The sequence below is a fragment of the Chanodichthys erythropterus genome, chromosome 22 (assembly GCF_024489055.1).
Source record: "Chanodichthys erythropterus isolate Z2021 chromosome 22, ASM2448905v1, whole genome shotgun sequence".
Lineage (NCBI taxonomy): Eukaryota > Metazoa > Chordata > Actinopteri > Cypriniformes > Xenocyprididae > Chanodichthys > Chanodichthys erythropterus.
Window position 1 is genome coordinate 34,504,782 of NC_090242.1, and position 20,282 is coordinate 34,525,063.

Below are 20,282 nucleotides of genomic sequence, written 5' to 3' on the forward strand. Positions count from 1 at the left end.
TGGATTGTTTTTGGTTTAGTTATTTTGTTTTATGTTTTCTTCTGATGTGTTTCTGAGTTTGAGATTTATACATATTTTGTCTTTTGTGGTTGATTTAAATTGATTTATTTTTGTTTTGTTCTTGTTGATGCAAGTTAGTTGTATGTGTTTTTCTTTGTGTTTGTGATCATATTGTTGGCTACCTGTTTCTAACCAGATATCCACTTGGTTATCTTAGGGACTGGACGCAGTCCCTTGACCAGTTTGGTAGGATTGACCTGGTGAACTTGCATATTGGTTGAAGTTGTAATGCATGTTTGTTTTTTTTTATTGTTTTTAAATCAACCTTGTCAGTGGTTTTTTTAGTGTGTTTTGTTTTCTTCAGAATTGGGGCAGTCCGCTGCAGAGGACCAGTGTCTCTCGTTGCTGTGGTGGTGGGTCTTTTTCTCCTGAATGCAGTGAATCACAGTGAGGTGTGGCGTGCTGTGGAGTGAGTGTACACATGTGATTGCTGGTTCCCTTGGATTAGCGTGGCCAACCCCCAATTCTGAATCTGGTAACTTGTGTGAGAGTGACTGTTTTATTGAATTAAAGTGGAATTTCTTATGTCAAATAAAGATCATTGTTGAACTTGAAACCTTGTCATCTGATATCTGAGTCAGCCAAACCGGACCTGTGAGTCTAAGGTATTTCACTGTGAAGGGCGATCCCCGGTAGTAGGCCCCCGGGGTGGCGTAGTTGGTCATCTAGATAGTTGAATTCCCTCAATTTACTTACACTGCCACACGAGTTATAAAGTCAGAATTCTGAGATAAAAAGTCGCAATTCATCCTTTTTTTTTTTTTCAGTGGTTTTTTTTTTTTTTTTTTTTTTTTTTTTTTAGTGGCGGAAACGGGCTTCCATATAAAATAGATAGAAATATGTAATAATAAAAAAAACTGGCTTCAAAAATTTTTGAAGTCAAGAAATTTACCTTATGAATGTTATAACTGAAGCTGAAACGTCTTGTTCTCACACATTTGAGCTTCTTTTTAAACAAATTAATATGCATAAGATGGAAAAAAAAAAAATAAAAAAACGTGTAATGAATACTTTTCAAGTTGTAATTAAATTGTAGGGAGTAAATGTATTGTTTTTTTCTTTAGAAATGTAATCAAGTAAAAGTATGGGTATGGGGAATGGGTATTGAGGTCTGGTGGTGTGGGAGGAACTAGCGGATGTTTAAGAGAGACATGCATAGAGCAATTTAAGTGAAAGCAAAGGAGGAAATTAACTTGATACGAGTTTTCAATAATCGAGTAGGAGAAGTATATAATGAATTTATACAGACAGTGCAAAACAAACAAACAAACAAAAAATAACAGACTCAACAGAGACAGAGGCAACAGGATTTGGGGTGGCAATACCAGGAAAAGGAATTGGAATAAATAGAAGAACATCGGATAAATTAGGAGTATATACTGTACAAATGTTGGCAATATTATCTGCATTACGGTGGATGGAAAAGACGGGACAGAACAAAGCCTTGATATGCTCTGACTCTTCATCAGCTTTAGCTAGTTTAAGGTTGTTTATTTCAAAAAGCCGACAAGATATCCTGTATAAAGTACTTCAGCTAAGCACGAGTATAGTTAACAAAGGTAGAAAATAGAAAAATAGTAAAACAGAAGGTAAAGAAATTAGATTGTAAACCTATTATCTGTTCCACACTCCGGAGCAGAAGGGGGCGGTAATGCACCAATATGCTGGATGCCAACCAGCTTATTGTAAAACAGGAAAGAAGAAGAACCAAACATAAATTTGATGAAAATGCCGCGCTGATGAGGATGGGGTAAGTACACTGTCTATGGGTAAGTAATATGGTAGTTTCGGGAGTTATGTGTGACAATTGTGCTGGTGTTTTAAGTATGATTGCGAATGCTTCCGAGTCCAGTGCTCATCTTCTCATTAACAATATGTTTCTCTCTTACTGATCATAGTTTCATACTGTGGATTAGAAAATTATTTGAAATTAATTTGACTGATTACAATTTTGCTCATATGGAAGAATAAATGAATGAATGCGCGGTACCTTATAAATATTTGAAGAATATTGAATTTCTTAAAAAGTAATGCACACAGCATAGAAGAGAATGACAGTCAACAATTTAATTAAGAATTAATTAAGAATTGGGCAATTTGGGCATAAACATGTAAAGTACAGTAAAATGACTTACTGAAAAATGACACAGCAGTGATTAAAATAATCAGGTCACTGTTACTTGTTTAGACGAGCACTGACATCCGTGGTGAAATAATCGCGAATGTTTAACAATCGCTTCTTTTTCAGATCGGTTGGTTTCAGAATTAGGTGTGGCAAAATGGCTCCATAGCGCCACCTACAAAATTTCAACCAAGTGCCCCTCGCGCTACGTTTCACATACAGCTATGAAATTCGGTACACGTGTAACTGCCCAAAACTACAAAAAATTCTCCGCGTGCAAAATTTGAAGCAACAGGAAGTGAGATATTTTGAATTTTCTTTGCCAAATTTGTGCAGTTTTTGCCATTTCCAGACGTTGTACTTTAACGAATTCCTCCTAGAGCTTTAATCCGATCAACATTTGGTCAGTCTAATCTAAAGGCCTTTGCGACATTAAGTTGCAAAGATCTTGAGTTTTCGTTGAAGGGCGTGTCCGTGGCAGCCTGACAAAGTTCAATGTTTTGCTATAAAGTTGTTGTAACTCGGGCATACAATGCCTGATCCATCCCAAACTTCTTGTCCTTTTCTGAAGACATCTACTTGTCAATTTAGGCATAGCGCCACCTGCGGTTAAAAGGAAATGTCATGTTTTACACTATGATTAACTCCTCATTGAGATTTAACCAGAACATCATCATATTTGGTCTGTCTAATCCTAACCCGTTTGTGATGTTAAATTGCAAAGATCTAGAGTTTTCGTTGAATGGTGTGTCGTGGCGGCCTGACAAAATGTGATGTTTTGCCATGAAACTCAGGCGTACAATGTCTAACATGGCCAAAACTTTGCATGTTTGATTAGAGTCCTGACCTGAAGACATCTATGTGCCAATATTCAGTTAGTCATAGTGCCACCTGCTGGCAACAGGAAATGGCATGCTTTACACTGTAATTCACTCCCAGAAACAAATTTAAGTGTCATGAAATACCAAACGTGTTAGAAACATGTAAAATCATTCTGTTCAGTTTATTTATAAAGCACACTTAAAAACTAAAGTGCTGTACACATAGAAATGGAGCTAACACCTGGCTACATGCTGAAGTATGCGATTAACGCCATGAAACAGGAAGTTGTTTTAACTCTGGCATACAGTGTCCAATCTGCACCAAACTTTACATGTTTGATAATATGCTCAGCCTGAAGACATTTACATGGCAATATTCAGTTTTAGTCAAAGTGCCATCTGCTGGTAGCAGGAAGTGTTGCACGTCAAAATGACTTTGCCATATTTCTCTCATATTTACCTGCTTAAATGCATGTCGCCCACTGTTCACTGTTTTCCTAAAGCCTCCAGGTGGTGATGGCCCTGGATGCGAATGTCCTTGAACACTGCTTGAAGTTTTAATGTTGGATTAAAATATATATATATGTCAGAATTCTGAGATATAAAGTTGCGATTGCGTGATAAAAAGTCAGAATTCTGACTTTATTTCTCGCAATTGCGACTTTATATCTCAGAATTCTGACTTTATAACTCGCAATTGTGAGATAAAAAGTTGCAATTCATCTTTTTTTTGTTGTTGTTTTTTTTTTTTTTAGTGGCGGAAACGGGCTTCCATAGAAATAGTCATTTATAAATTCTGTAAAATTTTATTTATTTATTAATTCTTATATCTAAATATTTTATAATTTAAAAGTAAATTCACATTAAGAGTATAACATTTGCATCTGAATAATATTATATTAATAATAGTATAATAAAAAAAAAATGTATTCCCATCTTGCCACAGGTGAAGCAGCAAGACCGAGGAATTACTCCAGGAGAAACTACTGACATACTATTGTAAAGATGGAGTTTAAGGAAGAACCCTGCAGAACAAAAGATGAAGATACAGAGGAACAAATAGGTTGGTGTTTTCCTTAATTTTCTTATTTATTATTTGAAGACTACATGCTAATGTTTTTTAATGTAATGTATTTAATTTACTGGTATTGGTTCCGTCTACTAAAATTTTATCATATTTAATTTTGTTTCTAATATATCCTCCTTTAATTGAATTATGGGAATTTAATTTTAGATCCTATGGATGTGAAAGTTTTGAAGCATGAGTTTCATTTCATGAAGATGAAGATGGAAACATTTCACAGACTGAAATGAATTTTACACAGAAAAGTGGTGGGAAAACTGGAGTCAAAGGATCTTTCACCTGCTCTGAGTGTGGAAAGAGTTTCACAGATAAATCAAAACTCAACAAACACATGAGAATTCATACTGGAGAAAAACCGTTCACATGCACTCAGTGCGGAAAGAGTTTCGCTCACAAAAGTACTCTCAAAGATCATCTGCGCTCACACTCTGGAGTGAAGTCGTTCAGCTGTGATCATTGTGATAAATCATTTGTTTTTTCATCAAACTTAAGAGTACACCTTAAAATTCATACTGGTGTGAAGCCTCACTTTTGTACTTTCTGTGGAAAGAGTTTTTCACTGCTTAAGTATTTAAATGATCATGAGAATATTCATACTGGTGTGAGACTTTATGTGTGCTCTGACTGTGGGAAGAGCTTTGCTACATCCAGTGTCTTAAAAACACACCAGAGAGTTCATACTGGAGAGAAACCGTACAAGTGCTCACACTGTGGAAAGAGTTTCGCTCGGTCAGATTACTTGAAAGGTCATGAGAGAATTCATACTGGAGAGAAGCCGTACCAGTGCTCTTCATGTGGGAAGAGATTCATCCAATCATCTAGTCTACTTTATCATAAGAAAAAGTATTGCCCATAGTTTCTTAAATAAGGAAAAGTTTATGTTCAGATCCAGCACTTTGGCTGTTAAGAGGTGATGCACTATTACTAATGCCATTCATTTGTTACAAGAATAAAAGAAACAAAACTTGTACTTTTTGAGTGGCTTAAGTCATGAGCAATTTTTTTCATGAAGTCATAAAGTTTTCAACAAGAAGCAACAAGTATCACCCAAGTGCTGTTTTGTCCTGAATAGCACAAGTGCAAATGTGATATTTAATTTATACACCAGTTCAATAAATAAGAAGTAGGGGTGCAATGATACCCTCATGTCATGATGCAATATATCCTGATATGTACTGTTGATTCAAATGCTAAATTTAGTATTACAATGGGGGTAGAAATTAATAGGCTTGGACTGATTGGTGGCTGACTTAAAGCAGTGCATGCCAGTTAGAAATTAGGCTTGTTAGAGATGCACTGGCACTGCGCAGACTGATCAGAGTATGACATCAAAGTACCGCGAGAGCGATTGGAGAGCAGACGACTCCTTAGTTACATCCCCCAAATGACACACTATACAGTTTGCACTTATACACTATGTTCTCATCCATGTAGTGTATGAATTTTATAAGGTTATTTTATCATTAAACAAGAGTAATTAAAGCTGCAACAGTTGAGTGCATGAAGTGTCAAACATTCCACGCTTACTTTTTTTCCCGATAATTTAGTGCATCATCCGGGTATTTAAAGTGCACTTTTTCTTTTTGGAGTTCTCTTTGAACGCACCACTTGCACTATTTGTAATTAAGAACATAGAATGCATAGAGTGCATAAGTACACGAATTGGGACGCACCTCTTATGTTTTTGAATCACTCTAGTGGTGCTTTAATGTCATCGGTCTACACAGCACCGATACATCTCGAACAAGGATATTTTGTCTGACTTGAGACAGCACCGACACCATGTGACTGTGACATATGGCTTCAAAGAACCATGAGAGCGATTCGAGAGCAGTCGGCTGAGTCAGCCAGCGCAGCTTCTCAAGATTGGCTGCACAAGCTCTGATGACGACACAGCTGTGTTATGATTGGCCGGATTCACCACATGACAAGGATCACGTGTTTCATTTTTTTTCTAACACCTTCAGTTTCGCTAATGCTCACAAATCTGTGTTTTCATTACAGTAAAACTGTTTTCATGTTATACTGTGTCATATTTTCAAAATAACTGATAAATCATAGAACCACTTTATTAGTATTTATAGTAAAGGCTTATGTTGAACTTTATTCTTGTACAGATGATGGTGCTGTATTAAGCAGTACATAAAAAAGTGTTTCTGTTGCTTCATGAAAACATGTGAAACATCTGTATTTGCCAAATATTGCGTCTAATCCACTTCATCTGATAAAGTAGCCTACGCAAACGCAAGTGTTCGATTCGACTTGATGGTTCCATTTTCAAATCATTTAATTAAAAATATCATATTTTCATAATAAAAACTCTTTAAAAGGAAAGTTCACCCAAAAATGAAAATTCTGTCATCATTTACTCTCTCGTGTCGTTTCAAACTTGTGACTTGCTATCTTTTTCAGAACATAAACCATATTTTGAAGAAATGTTGATAAACAACACATTTTGGTTACCACTGACTTCCATTGAATGTAACAAACTAAATACTGAATATATGAAACATGGTAAACAATATGAACTACTGAAGAATAGTTTCAGGCATACAGTTTATCTTTATTCTCATGTGCACATTAATATTTTGCATGATTTTTTTTTTTAGTCTAAAATTCCATCTTCATTTTTGAAATGATGTTTTTGAAACGGATGCTGTTTGTCTTCTTTCACTTCGATTGGGTCTTAAATAATTAAATACTTCAATTAAAGAAAGGCAAATTGAAAACAAAATTAAAGTGCCAACTGTTAACTACTTCTTCATGGTATTTTAGTCATGATCTTCTCAAAAGTGGTGTTATTATCAGAAATGAGCTCTATATTTCCAGCACTGTTAAACTATCAATCCATCAGTTCAGTTCAGAGAGGAGCTGAAAGAATATTGATGAAGGTTGATTACTGTAATCAGACATCGATTAAACGAGTGAATGTGTGCAAAATAGTGACAAAGGAGTCGTTTGCAAATCAGAGATATGAAGATTTAAGTAAACATATCTTAGCATCTTTTTATGAGCATCTTTCACATTACAGCAAGTACAGCGACTCTCCGGAGTTCTGCCAGTAGATGGCGCTCGTGCAACCGAAGCAATGACACACATCCGAGTCTAGGAGAAGAAGAGAAGTGAGCGAGGGAAGGGAACATAAACATGAGAAGTGGAACACAGCCGTTCATTCTAAATTTTAAATCTGTTCTTTTTCAGACTGTGAGTAACGTTACATTCGTTTTATCATTTATTAGGAAAAATTTAAATCCAAACGAATAAACGAGTCGGTTCATTTAACTTAGAAATTAACTGACTATTTTACATTACGCTCGTGAAACGTAAACTCGTTACTGACTGTTTTTTCACATTAATATTTGTAAAGATTGAGTTTTGTTTTAATTTTATGTAAAGAAACCTAGTAAACAGGGTTTAATGCATATAAATCATATCTAAAGTAACAGAATCAACATAAAAATCAGCTAGAGGAATTTAATTGTTTCTGAACAGTTGTTTGATCAAAACATTTGCCCCTGAAAAATTGATTGTAAGTGCAAGCAAGCAGGAAGAAATATTGCAGGAGAAACTGCTGACATACTATTGTAAAGATGGAGTTTGAGGAAAAACCCTGCAGAATAAAAGATGAAGATACAGAGGAACTAATAGGTTGGTGTTTTCCTTCATTCTCTTTAATGACTGATGAGGAACATTAAGATGAAAACTGACATATCCTCCTGAGACCCAGGCATAGACTTTTTTTCCTCGGGATACTATATTTTAGTGAATATAGGGCTTTTTAATATATTATCTCTGTATTTAAAAAAAAAATATTTAGATACACTTATAGCATATTTGAACCCATAGTGTACTACAAGTTGTAACTAAATATTTTTTTAAATACAGAGATAGTATAATAAAAGCACATTTTAGTTCATATTTCATGCTGTCCCAAAATAGCTTGAGTACACTTAGATGTTCTTAAGATTATCTTAATAAGTACTAAAGAAGAATTTTTATTTTATTTTTTTTTAAGTGCAAAAAAAATACACGAAAATACAGCTCTTTAAATACATTATAGAACTTATGAAAGGTGATAACTTTTTTTCACCTTTAGGGCTGCACAAAACTTTAGGGTTTGCAAAATATAAGCCTGTGTTCATGTAATATATGTGTGTGTTCTGTGTATAATAATTATGTATGCATGTATAAATAAACATATATTTTATATATAAATATAAAATTTTTCTTAAACGTATACATGTATGTGTATGTATTTATATATACATAATTATACACAGAACACACACATATATTACGTAAACACAGACTTATATTTTGCAAACGATTAATCGCAATTAATCGTTGTGCAGCCCTAGATCACATCAAATCATAGCGTGATGGAGACATTGCCTCTTCTCACGTGACTTTCCCCCAATTCATTTTCAATTACACCATTGTGCTATTTATTGGTTAAGACGACAACATCATATTGTACATTGTTTAAATAGACATTTTGTCAGAACATTAAGTGAATTACATTTTGTTTAGTTTTCTGTTCAGAACATTCTTTTTTTATCCATAACTCTAATATTTCTGGTTCTCAGGAGGAAATAAAAATACATATAAGCTAGATACTAGTAGTCTCTGTAGTAAACTAGATTTGTGCTCAAGTAAGAAAGAACTTTATTTATTTATTTAATCATTGCCTTCTTTAATTGAATTTGGAAAATTCAATGCTGATTTTAGATCTGATGGAAGTGAATGAAGACAAACCGCATCATTTCAGAAATGAAGATGGAAATGTGGTCGTTTCAAATACTGAAGAGACCTTCACACAAAAACAAGCTGGAATATCTGGAGTCGAAGGATTTTTCAACTGCTCTGAGTGTGGAAAGATTTTCATTCAGAAAGGAAACCTTAACAGACATGTGAAAATTCACACTGGAGAAAAACCGTTCACATGCACTCAGTGTGGAAAGAGTTTCAGGCATAAGGGACACCTAAACGACCACATGAGAATTCACACTGGAGAAAAACCCTTCACCTGTTCTGAGTGTGGAAAAGGTTTCTGTCGCAAAGAGGATGTAAATGTGCACATGAGAATTCACACTGGACAAAATCTGTTCACATGCACTCAGTGTGGAAAGAGTTTCATTCAGAAAGGAGGCCTAAATGTGCACATGAGATCCCACACTGGAGAGAAGAATTATACATGCTCTCAGTGTGGAAAGAGTTTCGGTTACAAAAGCGTTCTCAAAACTCATCTGCTCTCTCACACTGGAGTGAAGTCATTCAGCTGTGATCAGTGTGATAAAACATTTGTTTTAGCATCAGGCTTAAAAACACACCTAAAAGTTCATACTGCTGTAAAACCTCATGTTTGTTCTTTTTGTGGAAAGTGTTTTACACGAGTGCAGTATTTAAAAGAGCATGAGAGTATTCATACTGGTGTGAGACCTCATGTGTGCTCTGACTGTGGGAAGACCTTCATTATATTAGGCAACTTAAAATCACACCAGAGAGTTCATTCCGGTGAGAAACCATACAAGTGCTCACATTGTGGAAAGAGTTTTGCTCGGTCAGATTCCTTAAAAAGGCATGAGAAAATTCATACTGGAGAGAAGTGGGAAGAGTTTGACCCAATTATCTCATCTATAGACTCATAAGAACAAAAAATGTGTTAGCAATGTGTTAGCTAATTAGCAAGTTTTCATGTTCGGATCACTTACAAGTAAAAATTAGTAAATTATTTGACATTCAAATCGTTTAATATTGATTTAAAGGGATCCTATTATGCTTTCCTGCTTTTTTAACTTAAGTTAGTGTGTAATATTGGTGTTTGAGCATAAAAAAGATCTGCAAGGTTACAAAGCTCAAAGTCCACTCCAAAGGGTGATATTTTATTTAACAGAATCCACTTTTCAAGAACTACAACGAACGCCTCATTTGGACTACAGCACGATTTTTCTGGGTCTTATTAAGTAATAATATTGTTCCTCGCCCAATATGCAAAATAAGGGGACGAGGCCTACCGATCACAACACACTTGACTAGCTAACCAATCACAGAAGATTTAGGAAGGAGGGGGTTCAATGAAATCTGCGCGTTCAAGCTAGACTGTAGAGGGGTGCTGTAATAATGTAAAATATGTGAAAAATAATGCATTTTTTAAACAATCAAGCATGAAAACGTATTCAAGTACACCCCCAAAACAAAATCTAGACTTCGTAAAAGGGCTTAATAGAGGACCCCTTTAATCTAAGAGGAAAATTTGCTAAAATTAGTAGTGAAGTTTGAATCTGTTGACAGTTTGGTCAAGCATTGCTCTTTGTTCACAACCACTGTAACATGATTTATAATCATATGATTCAACTTAAATGAACTTCAGACACTTGTTTTGCATTAAAAGATTTCTAAAGTTTTTTCAGGTGAACTGTGGTTTGCCCCGATACGAGTTGTGTCAAGCCATTTGTTAGTCTGGTTGTTTGATGAGCTACTGTCTCATCTTCAATGCTGGGTGTTTGTTGATGAAGATTTCATCAGACAGCCTATTGCAATTTATTTTGTTGATTCAATTTAAGAATATGATGCAAGTGACCACCGATATATATACAGTTTTTCAAAAAACAATTCAACATTTGCTCACACAGTTTTCTTATACAAAAACCTTAATTGGAATCAGGAATCATAATGTCTATTACAGTATACAACATAAATATGGGATGCCAATAGACTGATATACAACACGCTTTAAGGAAAGTTATTTTCATCACACTGTAAAGTGATCTAGAGGAAAGCAAATTGAAAAATATCACTCACAATACAGCATAATGCCAATTTCGGGTCACCCCCACTCATCACTTTTTTTTTTCATTTTCAGAAATTAGTAGAATAATTATGATTATTCTATGGTTAAAACATGGTTCATTTTGTAGCTACTATTTATTTTTATACTATTTATTTATTTTGTAGCTACTTTTATTACAAAAACCATAGTTAAACCATGGTTATTTTTTAGTTACTATGGTTTTACTACAAAACCAAGTTAAACCATTGTTAATTTTCATAAAGGTTGAACAAAGTTAAAGAATCACCAAGTTATGTTTAACACAGGCTTTATTTTACTTCTGAATAAAAAAACCCATAGGAAAATCTCAAGGGAACAAGAGGCGGGGCTTTGACATCATACCTGCGCCACTATTTTGATTTCAGGCATAATAACATATAAGGTAGAAATGTCCTAGAAGTTCTGTTCAGACATTGTTTTCCTGTAAATTATTATGCAACAATCTGACACACAGGACTTTTTTAAGTTAAATGCATGTATCTCTGAATTGCAAACTCGTCCTTTGCCTCTAATTTACACACATTCACACATTAAATCGATGTCTGATTACAGCAATCAGCCCTCATCAATATTCTCTCAGCTCCTCTCTGAACTGAACTAAGAGATTTATAGCTCAACAGTGCTGGAAATATAGAACTCATTCCTGATAACAACACCACTTTTGAGAAGATAACTTCATTATTTGTCATTTAGAGTCTGTTGCGAGAAAGTGTTCGAACATAAATCTCTTTCTCAGTAAAACATTCTGGGAACAATTAACCAAACATATTATTTCATAAATCCTATTTGTAACCATTTCAATTTTAGTTAATACTGTTATATTAAACTTTGTTGCCGCACCAGTGCTCTTCATGTGAGAAGAGTTTCAGCCATTTATCTTAAAGACACATAAGAAAAAGCATTGCCCAAAGTTGTCTGAGTAAAGTTCATGTTCAGATCCATCACTTACAAGTATAGTTTGATATAATTCTAATAAAGCAAAAGTTGAATTTTTTTTTTTAACATGGCAACATTATCAAAGAGAGAATATTGATAAAATTATATGAAGGATTATTGAAGATTGTTTGTCCAACAATGGAAATTCAAAATGTCCCAATTTTAGTAGGAATGCTTTTCTTTATGTTGGGGAGTAAATAAAAGTAATGATTTCCATATGATGTTCAAATTAATTTTGACTGTTAAGTGGTGACGCTCTATTTTTAATTCAGTCATTCATTGCATCTCTAGCCACTTGCATTGTGTGTAGAATTTATGTTACATCAAGAAATAACAAACTTGTGCTTATTGAGTAATTTAAAACCACATGTTATGTCTGAGCCTGTGTGGTGGGATGTGTGTGCATCTTTCTCTCTCTCTCTCTCTCTCTCTCTCTCTCTCTCAGGTGGTTAATTGAACATGTTCCTAGAGGATTGGTGGACTGGAGAGAGCGTACTGTGAGCGTACACCGTAGATGCTGTAGAGAAGAGATTTGTTGACATGATGTATTGAGAGAGTGATACAGTGGTGTAGTTTTCTCATGATTCATGATCTGTAAACTGTATATCGTTTGCTACCTTGGATGCTTTTTTCTTTTTGGTGTATATCTTTCTCTTGCGTTTGGTATAGCCAGGGAGACCATAGTATTTTATTTTATTTTCTTATAGGGTTTGTTTAGTTGTAAGTGGGTTTAGTCAGTGGCTGTTTTTTTTTTTATTATTATTGTTTTGACCTAGCCCAACCTCAAAGACTTTGCTTAATTTTTGTTTTTGGTAAAACAGAGAAAATTTTAAAAAAATTTAAATCTTCAAATCTCTTTATCTTTCTTTTTTTTATTATTTTTTATTAATAATTCTTGTAACATCTAAGATAACAGAAATTATCGTGGTTTAAATCTAATATATGAGGGTTAAATGGTGTAATATGGTTTCCGCCAGTAGAGGGCGCTCGCGCAACCGAAGCAAAAACACACATCCGAGTCTAGGAGACGAAGAGAAGTGAGCGAGGGAAGGCAACATAAACATGAGAACTGGAACACAACCGTTAATTCTGCTCTAAATCTGCTTTTTCAGACTGTGAGTACATTAATTTTAATATTTATTTGGGGAAATCTAAAAGTTCGGTTCATTTTACTGAATCCAACCAGCTGAAGTGTTTACCGAATTAATCAGAATCCGAAGTTGGGAGGCTACTTTCATTATGTCTGACTAGAAGTGAACCCCTTGCGTGGTTTTACTACAAATATTTGCAGTAAAACTGGTTTTACAAATGGTAATCGATCCGTCAAAAAGTTTTACTATAATAAAGCCAATGTTTGTGGGAAGTGTGTCAAAATTGTGATACACAATTCACACCTTCAGTCAGTGAAGCCTCTCCCACAGCCATTCCTGAGAGTTTAAATGTTGGGGAATATTCCCATCTTCCCACAGGAAGGAATTACTCCAGGAGAAACTACTGACATACTATTGTAAATATGGAGATTAAAGAAGAACCCTGCAGAATAAAAGAAGAAGATACAGAGGAACAAATAGGTTGGTGTTTTCCTTCATTCTCTTTAATGACTGATGAGGAACATAAAATGATCTAACAAAACCTGACAAAGAGTTTGCCAGCATCTGTCGTAGCGGTGTAAACTGGCCTTGAGATGAAAACTGACATGTAACAATACAATACATCTAAAACTAGATACTAGTAGACTCAATAGTAAACTAGATTTGTGCTAAATTAAGGTTGTATTTCATTTTGTTCCTTCTGTAATAGAATTATGGGAATTTAATCTTATATTTTAGACCTGATGGACATGAATGAGGACAATCTGCATCAATTTCAAAAACATCATTTCATAAATGAGGATGGAGACTCTGTCATTTCACAAACTGAAAAGGATTTCACACAAAAACAACTCAGAAAAACTGGAGTCAAAGGATCTTTCACCTGCTCTGATTGTGGAAAGAGTTACACAAGTAAATCAATTCTTAACGGGCACATGAGAATTCACACTGGAGAAAAACCGTTCACATGCACTCAGTGTGGAAAGAGTTTCACTTATAAATCATTTCTTAACAGACACATGAAAATTCACACTGGACAGAAGCCTTATGCATGCTCTCAGTGTGGAAAGAGTTACAGACATAACCGGCACCTAAATGACCACATGAGGATTCACACTGGAAAGAATCTGTTCACATGCATTCAGTGTGGAAAGAGATTCATTCAGAAAGGAAGCCTAATTGCGCACATGAGAATTCACACTGGAGAAAAACCGTTCACATGCACTCAGTGTGGAAAGAGTTTCACTCAGAAATGCACTCTCAATGATCATCTGCGCTCTCACTCTGGAGTGAGATCATTCAGCTGTGATCAGTGTGATAAAACATTTGCTGTGGCAGCATATTTAAGAAGACACCTTAAAGTTCATACTGCTGTGAAGCCTCACATTTGTTCATTTTGTGAAAAGAGTTTTAAATATCTGCGAAAGTTAAGAGAGCATGAGAGTATGCATACTGGTGTGAGCCCTTATATGTGTTTTGACTGTGGGAAGATCTTCACTACATCCAGCAACTTAAAGTCACACCAGAGAGTTCATACTGGAGAGAAACCGCACAAGTGCTCACACTGTGGAAAGAGTTTTTCTCAGTCATCATCCTTGAAATATCATGAGAGAGTTCATTGTAAGGGTGGTCTGCCTACAGTGGTAAAGGCTGCGGGGTTGCCGAATGACTAAAGAAACATTATCAGCAGTATTTCTTGTCTATTACTACCCACTGCTCCTTACACCAGTGACAGAAATAAATGCAGTTACAATAGCAAAAAATATGTGGGAGAGCATTGCTGTAGTGTGACGATATTGTGTTGCAATAGGTAACACTTCAAAGTTAATATTGAATCAAAACTAGTAAGCACATTATTTGTAATTGAAAATGGTTTAATTACAATACCTGGTATGAGATGATTAAAACTTATACCATTGATCATACCCAGCATATATGTAGAATGTTACCTGAGAGATAGGAAGAGAGAGTTTAAACATAAGAAGAGAAAAAGAGCCAGAGCAAAGAAGCCCAAGTGAAATGAAGAGCTAGAGAATAAAGAGCCCAGAAAAAGAAGAGACAGAGAATAAAAAGAGGCAGAGAAACAGTTACAATCTTCATTTATCCCTTCTTTGACCGTGTGATTAAAACCCAGATGTAAGACATTCAAACTGACCAATCGGATGATTAAAACTTCCCCCGCTGTACTAAAAGTGAGACAATTAGCAGACCCTGATGTACATCATGGCCTATAGGCTTTGATCACTATCAACAACTTTGTGTCTTTAGGAATTCGAAATGGCCTTCGGAGGGGGTAAGTTTTCTTATGATTCATTCTTATGATTTTGCCCTTTTTCTGTAAATATTGTATATACATAACTTTTCTTTTATTACTGAAGCAGTACGGCTTGGGTGCTTTTTTCTTTTTGTATAGATCTCTTTTTTGTGTGTGTTTGGTATAGCCAGTGATTGTTTAGTTGTAAGTGGGTTTAGTCAGTGGCTTTTTTTTTTTTCTTGTTTTGGCCTAGCCAGCCCAACCCTTTAAGGATTAGTCCACTTTTAAATAAACTTTTCCTCATAATTTACTCACCCCATGTCATCCAAGATGTTCATGTCTTTTTTTCTTCAGTCGAAAAGAAATTAAGGTTTTTGAGGAAAACATTCCAGGATTATTCTCCTTATAGTGGACGTAAGGAGTTCTTTATTGTTCTTCATTTAAAAAAAAACGTTTTGTAATGTTTTGTTATTATGAGTGTCTACAAATAAAAGTAGACCCTTTAGTTTTGAATGATGTGTTATCTGTAGGCTATGACCAGAAATGACATATATTTTAAGTTCTTTCTGCTGTTATCAGGAAACAATAAAGGATTGCTGGCGATATGATATCAACTTGCCATGGTGCTAAAACTTAAAACTGCTCACCTCAAGCTCTTTTGCCGCTTCCTTTTTTTCAGTGCACTTAAAAACTATAACTGCGAAAGTGTGATTCAACATGGTCTTTTTGTTAACCACTAGCGCATGCTGATGACGTTTTATTCTTCTATAGAAACTAGCATCGTAGCCTACGAGTCAACAGGTGTCATCATCGTACACTCTACATGCATGTCGTACCCAAGTTTAATAGATCCATGTCGCACAGTGTGATTTGTAATGATCTTATAGGACTGCTAAAATCTTGCAGTGTATCCCGGGCTTTAGAGTGCCAGAGACCCAGGTTTGAGTGGGGCGAGTAGGACCTGGGTAGAGGGGCTACATAAACACAAATTGTAATATTTTACATTATGTTTTAACTGTACTGCAAAAAACAAACAAAAAAAAAAAATGTATGCTACAATCTTCAGTGACACAAAAACTGGAGTTTTTAATTAAATACCAATTTCTTGAATTTGCAGACTATTTCTTTTGTCACTGTTTTTCACACGTTTGTTCAAATATTCTTTCAGCTTCTCTCTGAACTGCTGTATATGAAGAATTGAAATAAAGGTTTGCTTCTCATATTCATCTCCCAACCACTTTAACTGAATAAATCTATGATAAACTATATATCATGTGAGAGCAAAACAAAAATCAGCTTGATGAGTTAAAGTTCGTAAAAAAGAAAAAGACATTTTAAAGGTCATATCTTCTGGAGAAAAATAGTGCAGACACTGGAAAAAGATGAAGCTTTCTAGAGCACATGTGTCGACTGCTTGAAAAAATGAGATTTTTCATATCATATCAGCTGTAGATCAGGCAAAGGATCATCAGAGCCAAGCAAACTCTCAACGTGGAAACCCTGCATGCCAGAAATATTGTAACACAAAGATACGTTTTGCTAGCTACACAATTGAAAACTTGCTGCATTTAATATCCTTTTTTAAAAGTTGTCTGTGTTTGTTATTGTAGTACTGTTACTGGATAATTCAAAGTGAATGTGAGTATGATGATCAGATTGTGCATATTGTCCTTCAACTGCTTTTTGATCCGATAATTGGTTCAAATTAGCAGTATAATCTTCCAACCTTACAGTAAAAACTAATTTGTTTATTATGGCTATTAGAGCAAAACACTTAAAGCTAAATAATTAAGAGTGATTGTAAGTGTGAGGATCGTTTCAACAGCGACCACAATTCACACCTTCAGTTAGTGAAGCTGCTCCCACCTTCCCACAGGGGTTTAATATAGTTTTCGTCAGTAGAGGGCGCTCGTGCAACCGAAGCAATGACACACATCCGAGTCTAGGAGACGAAGAGAACTGATCGAGGGAAGTGAACATAAACATGAGAACTGGAACACAGCCTTTCATTCTGCTCTAAATCTGCATTTACATACTGTGAGTACATTTATTTTAATATTTATTTGGAGAAATCGGTTCATTTTACTGAATCCAACCGGGGTTTTTATCAAATTTAATCCGAATCAGAAGTTAGGAGGCTACTTTCATTATGTCTGACTAGAAGTGAAGATCTTACATGGATTACTACAAATAAAACAAACACAAAAACATGGTTACTATAGTTAAACCATGGTAACCACAAATTATGGGCATTAACCATGGTATTTGCAGTAAAACCGGTTATACGGTAATAATTCCGTCATTTGGTACACATTTACTGGTGGATCAAAAATGGTCAATATTCATATTCATTCATATTATTAATATTTCATGTTAATCATTTATGGCTTATGATTTATCAATATTACTTTTGATTTCATATATTCATGTACTCCTACTCCATATATTAATCCTCATCATATTTTCAAGTATTAACTCTTTATTGTACCCTTTATGGTTCTTCTTTTTTTTTTTTATCTTTATAAGAGTATGTATGCTTGTTATATTCAATAGTTCTTCAAAGTTTTCCAATGTGACAGGTTATGTCGACACATTTGTGGTTAGATATTGGACGCCTGCCAAGTACTGCTGAAGTGATGATGCTTTCAGAATTAGTTGTTCGTTTGATCTTGTACCTTTATATCAAAGTGAGTCAGTTTTCATTTCTTCAGACACGTGATAATGCAAGATCTGCAAAATTCCCTTAAGGGTGTCAGAACAACAGCTTTTGTATCTGTTTGTGTAAAAACAACACCTTTTGTATCTGTTTTCATCTATCTTTGACATTTGACCAGTCACTCTGACCTAGCCGTTACACCAACTATGACATAATGGATAAATCTGTTTGACCTTTTCAGTTTGAGTGTGATGTAAGTTTTCCTAGGCTTATGGTATAAAACGGACTGGGTCTTTGATGGTTTATTTTTTCTTTGCTCTTTTTGCTTCTCACATCTCTTCTGTGTCTTCTACTTCTGGCTGCTTCTGCTTCTTCTGTTCTACCTCTCATTTCATTCTGCAATGTCTTAATTTTGTTCCTTCTTTCTCTATATTCTGATCTTCATCTTCATCTATTAGATACAATACTCTGGATTTTATTATCAACTATTAATTACTTCATTTGTTTCTCTCAATAATTAATACATTTGTTATTCCTGATTCAAATTTGATCTCTGACATAATAATTGCTGGACTGTCTGGATCTCATTGCCACAAGTTTTTGCATCAGTTTACTATAATGAAAGTAAGGTTAATTTTCTTAAGGGAATGTTGCAAATATAACCTTAAGTGCTTGACATACTAGTTATTCAAGTGTAATTTTGAGTTTTGTAATTAATAAATTAAACCTGATGTTTTTAACTGTACTGCTAAAAATGTATGCTTCAGTCTTTAGTGACACAAAAACTGGTGTTTTTAATTAAATACCAATATCTCAAATTTGCATACTATATGCACACTTTTATTTGGTGTTTGATTACAGCAATCAACCCTCATCAATATTCTTTCAGCTTCTCTGAACTGCTGTGGGAACTGAAGAATTTAAATAAGCACTTGCTTTTAACATTAATCTCCCAACAAGTTTAACTGAATAAATCTAAGAAAACACTGGACAAAGATGAAGCTTTCTAGAGCACACGTGTTGACTGCCTGCATTTAAATGGAATGTACTTTGCAAAGCTATGTGTTTGACTATGTTATACTCTGAGCTATATCCATGTGTTATCCATACTATTGTTTCTGCAATATGTCCTAAAAGTATTGCAGTAAAATTTTTCATATCAGTCGATATCGATAATTATCACGATAAATGTCAAACATTTCTGCCACAATGCCATGGTGGTGCAGTAAGTGTTACTACATATTTGTAGATTGAAAAGCCTTCTGACTGTATTGTTGCACAGTGTTTTTCCTGTTTGTCAGTGCTGTTTCATCTGCCGTTAAACTAACTTAAATCTTCTTCGCTGTATTCAAGCGCATTTCTGGATCTCGCACTGTTTAGTGGTCACGTGACTGAGACTGATCAGCGAGTAAACACATCTGCTCTAATAAGTTTGTGCTGCTGTTTGGACTTTGAGCTGTCCTAGTGGCATGGTTCAAATGAGTAACTGAATTCATGCTACCTTTTATTGACAATTTCATCATCTTTGGGAGCCAGTTGTTCAAAAGTAATCTGATCGGATTTCGGCCATTGGATTGGATCAAATCTTGAAAATGGGTTGCTCAAAAGGAAAAAGGGATTCTGAAATCACATTAGATCATGGAATCCAATCCTAGTTTTAATCTGGATCAAAACTTCAGTTTGTGTTGTTCAAAACTTGTCAGTAGGATTTGGATAACTTTGATCCAAAAAAACAGGATTATCCTGATCCCAACAGGGGGAAGGATTTCAAGGTGGATTCCAGGAGGACTTTAAAACTGGTCAAAAAATACAATTTTTTTTTTTTATTTTGCTCCTGATTAGTTTAACTGTTAAATAAATTAGAAGTAGACATTAACCTACATATTCAGCCTTTCGGTAACCTACTGTAAAGTAAAAAAGATTTTGGTGCCATAAAACAGTCCCCAAACAGCTGTAAATATACAACAAAAATATTATATTTAATTCAAAACCCATATTCTCATGTCCCTTCAGGGGCTCCGTAGAGCACTGGTAATCCAGATTTGGTAATCTGGAAAAGTGTGTATCTGGATCATGGTGATCCAATCCAATTTTTCTTTGAAAAACCAGCACAAAAGTAAGATGGATTACCTGATCCTGGATAGCAAAACATAGGATTTCCAAATCCAGATCATTCTGATCCAGATTAAACTTCTTGAACAACTGGCCCTGGATGATAACTTGAGGTTAGTTTCACTTTCGCTTTTACTTTCATCACTGCTTCCACTCATTTTTTCCTCATGCGGAATTTTCTTTGCCAATAGCTTACAATATTGTGCATTTGACATGCAAGCTAAAAGCTGCACGCAGACTGGCTGTTGTCACGATTATTTCTTCTATGTGATTGGCTGTTAGATTAATCTGTATCAATCATTATCATCGTTATCAAC

General features: G+C 34.9%; 2 protein-coding genes across 2 annotated transcripts; both read left to right on the top strand.

Moving 5' to 3' along the window:
- The first annotated feature begins 7,228 nt into the window (after positions 1–7,228).
- Positions 7,229–10,298, top strand: LOC137013192 (zinc finger protein 501-like). The gene is made up of 2 exons (XM_067376835.1): positions 7,229–7,735; positions 8,816–10,298. The coding sequence occupies exons 1-2, from the start codon at positions 7,678–7,680 to the stop codon at positions 9,733–9,735; spliced, it is 978 nt and encodes a 325-aa protein (XP_067232936.1). The 5' UTR covers positions 7,229–7,677; the 3' UTR covers positions 9,736–10,298.
- A 2,582-nt stretch (positions 10,299–12,880) lies between these two features.
- Positions 12,881–14,620, top strand: LOC137013191 (zinc finger protein 501-like). The gene is made up of 3 exons (XM_067376834.1): positions 12,881–12,967; positions 13,322–13,423; positions 13,682–14,620. Exons 2-3 carry the CDS (start codon positions 13,366–13,368, stop codon positions 14,614–14,616), a joined length of 993 nt encoding a protein of 330 aa, XP_067232935.1. The 5' UTR covers positions 12,881–12,967; positions 13,322–13,365; the 3' UTR covers positions 14,617–14,620.
- The last annotated feature ends 5,662 nt before the right edge of the window (positions 14,621–20,282 follow it).

Excerpts from the sequence above, each read along its gene's own strand:
- LOC137013191 (XM_067376834.1), top strand. The coding sequence starts at position 13,366 with ATGGAGATTAAAGAAGAACCCTGCAGAATAAAAGAAGAAGATACAGAG. Across the intron at positions 13,424-13,681 it reads AGATACAGAGGAACAAATAG|ACCTGATGGACATGAATGAG; the intron begins GTTGGTGTTTTC and ends CTTATATTTTAG.
- LOC137013192 (XM_067376835.1), top strand. The coding sequence starts at position 7,678 with ATGGAGTTTGAGGAAAAACCCTGCAGAATAAAAGATGAAGATACAGAG. Across the intron at positions 7,736-8,815 it reads AGATACAGAGGAACTAATAG|ATCTGATGGAAGTGAATGAA; the intron begins GTTGGTGTTTTC and ends TGCTGATTTTAG.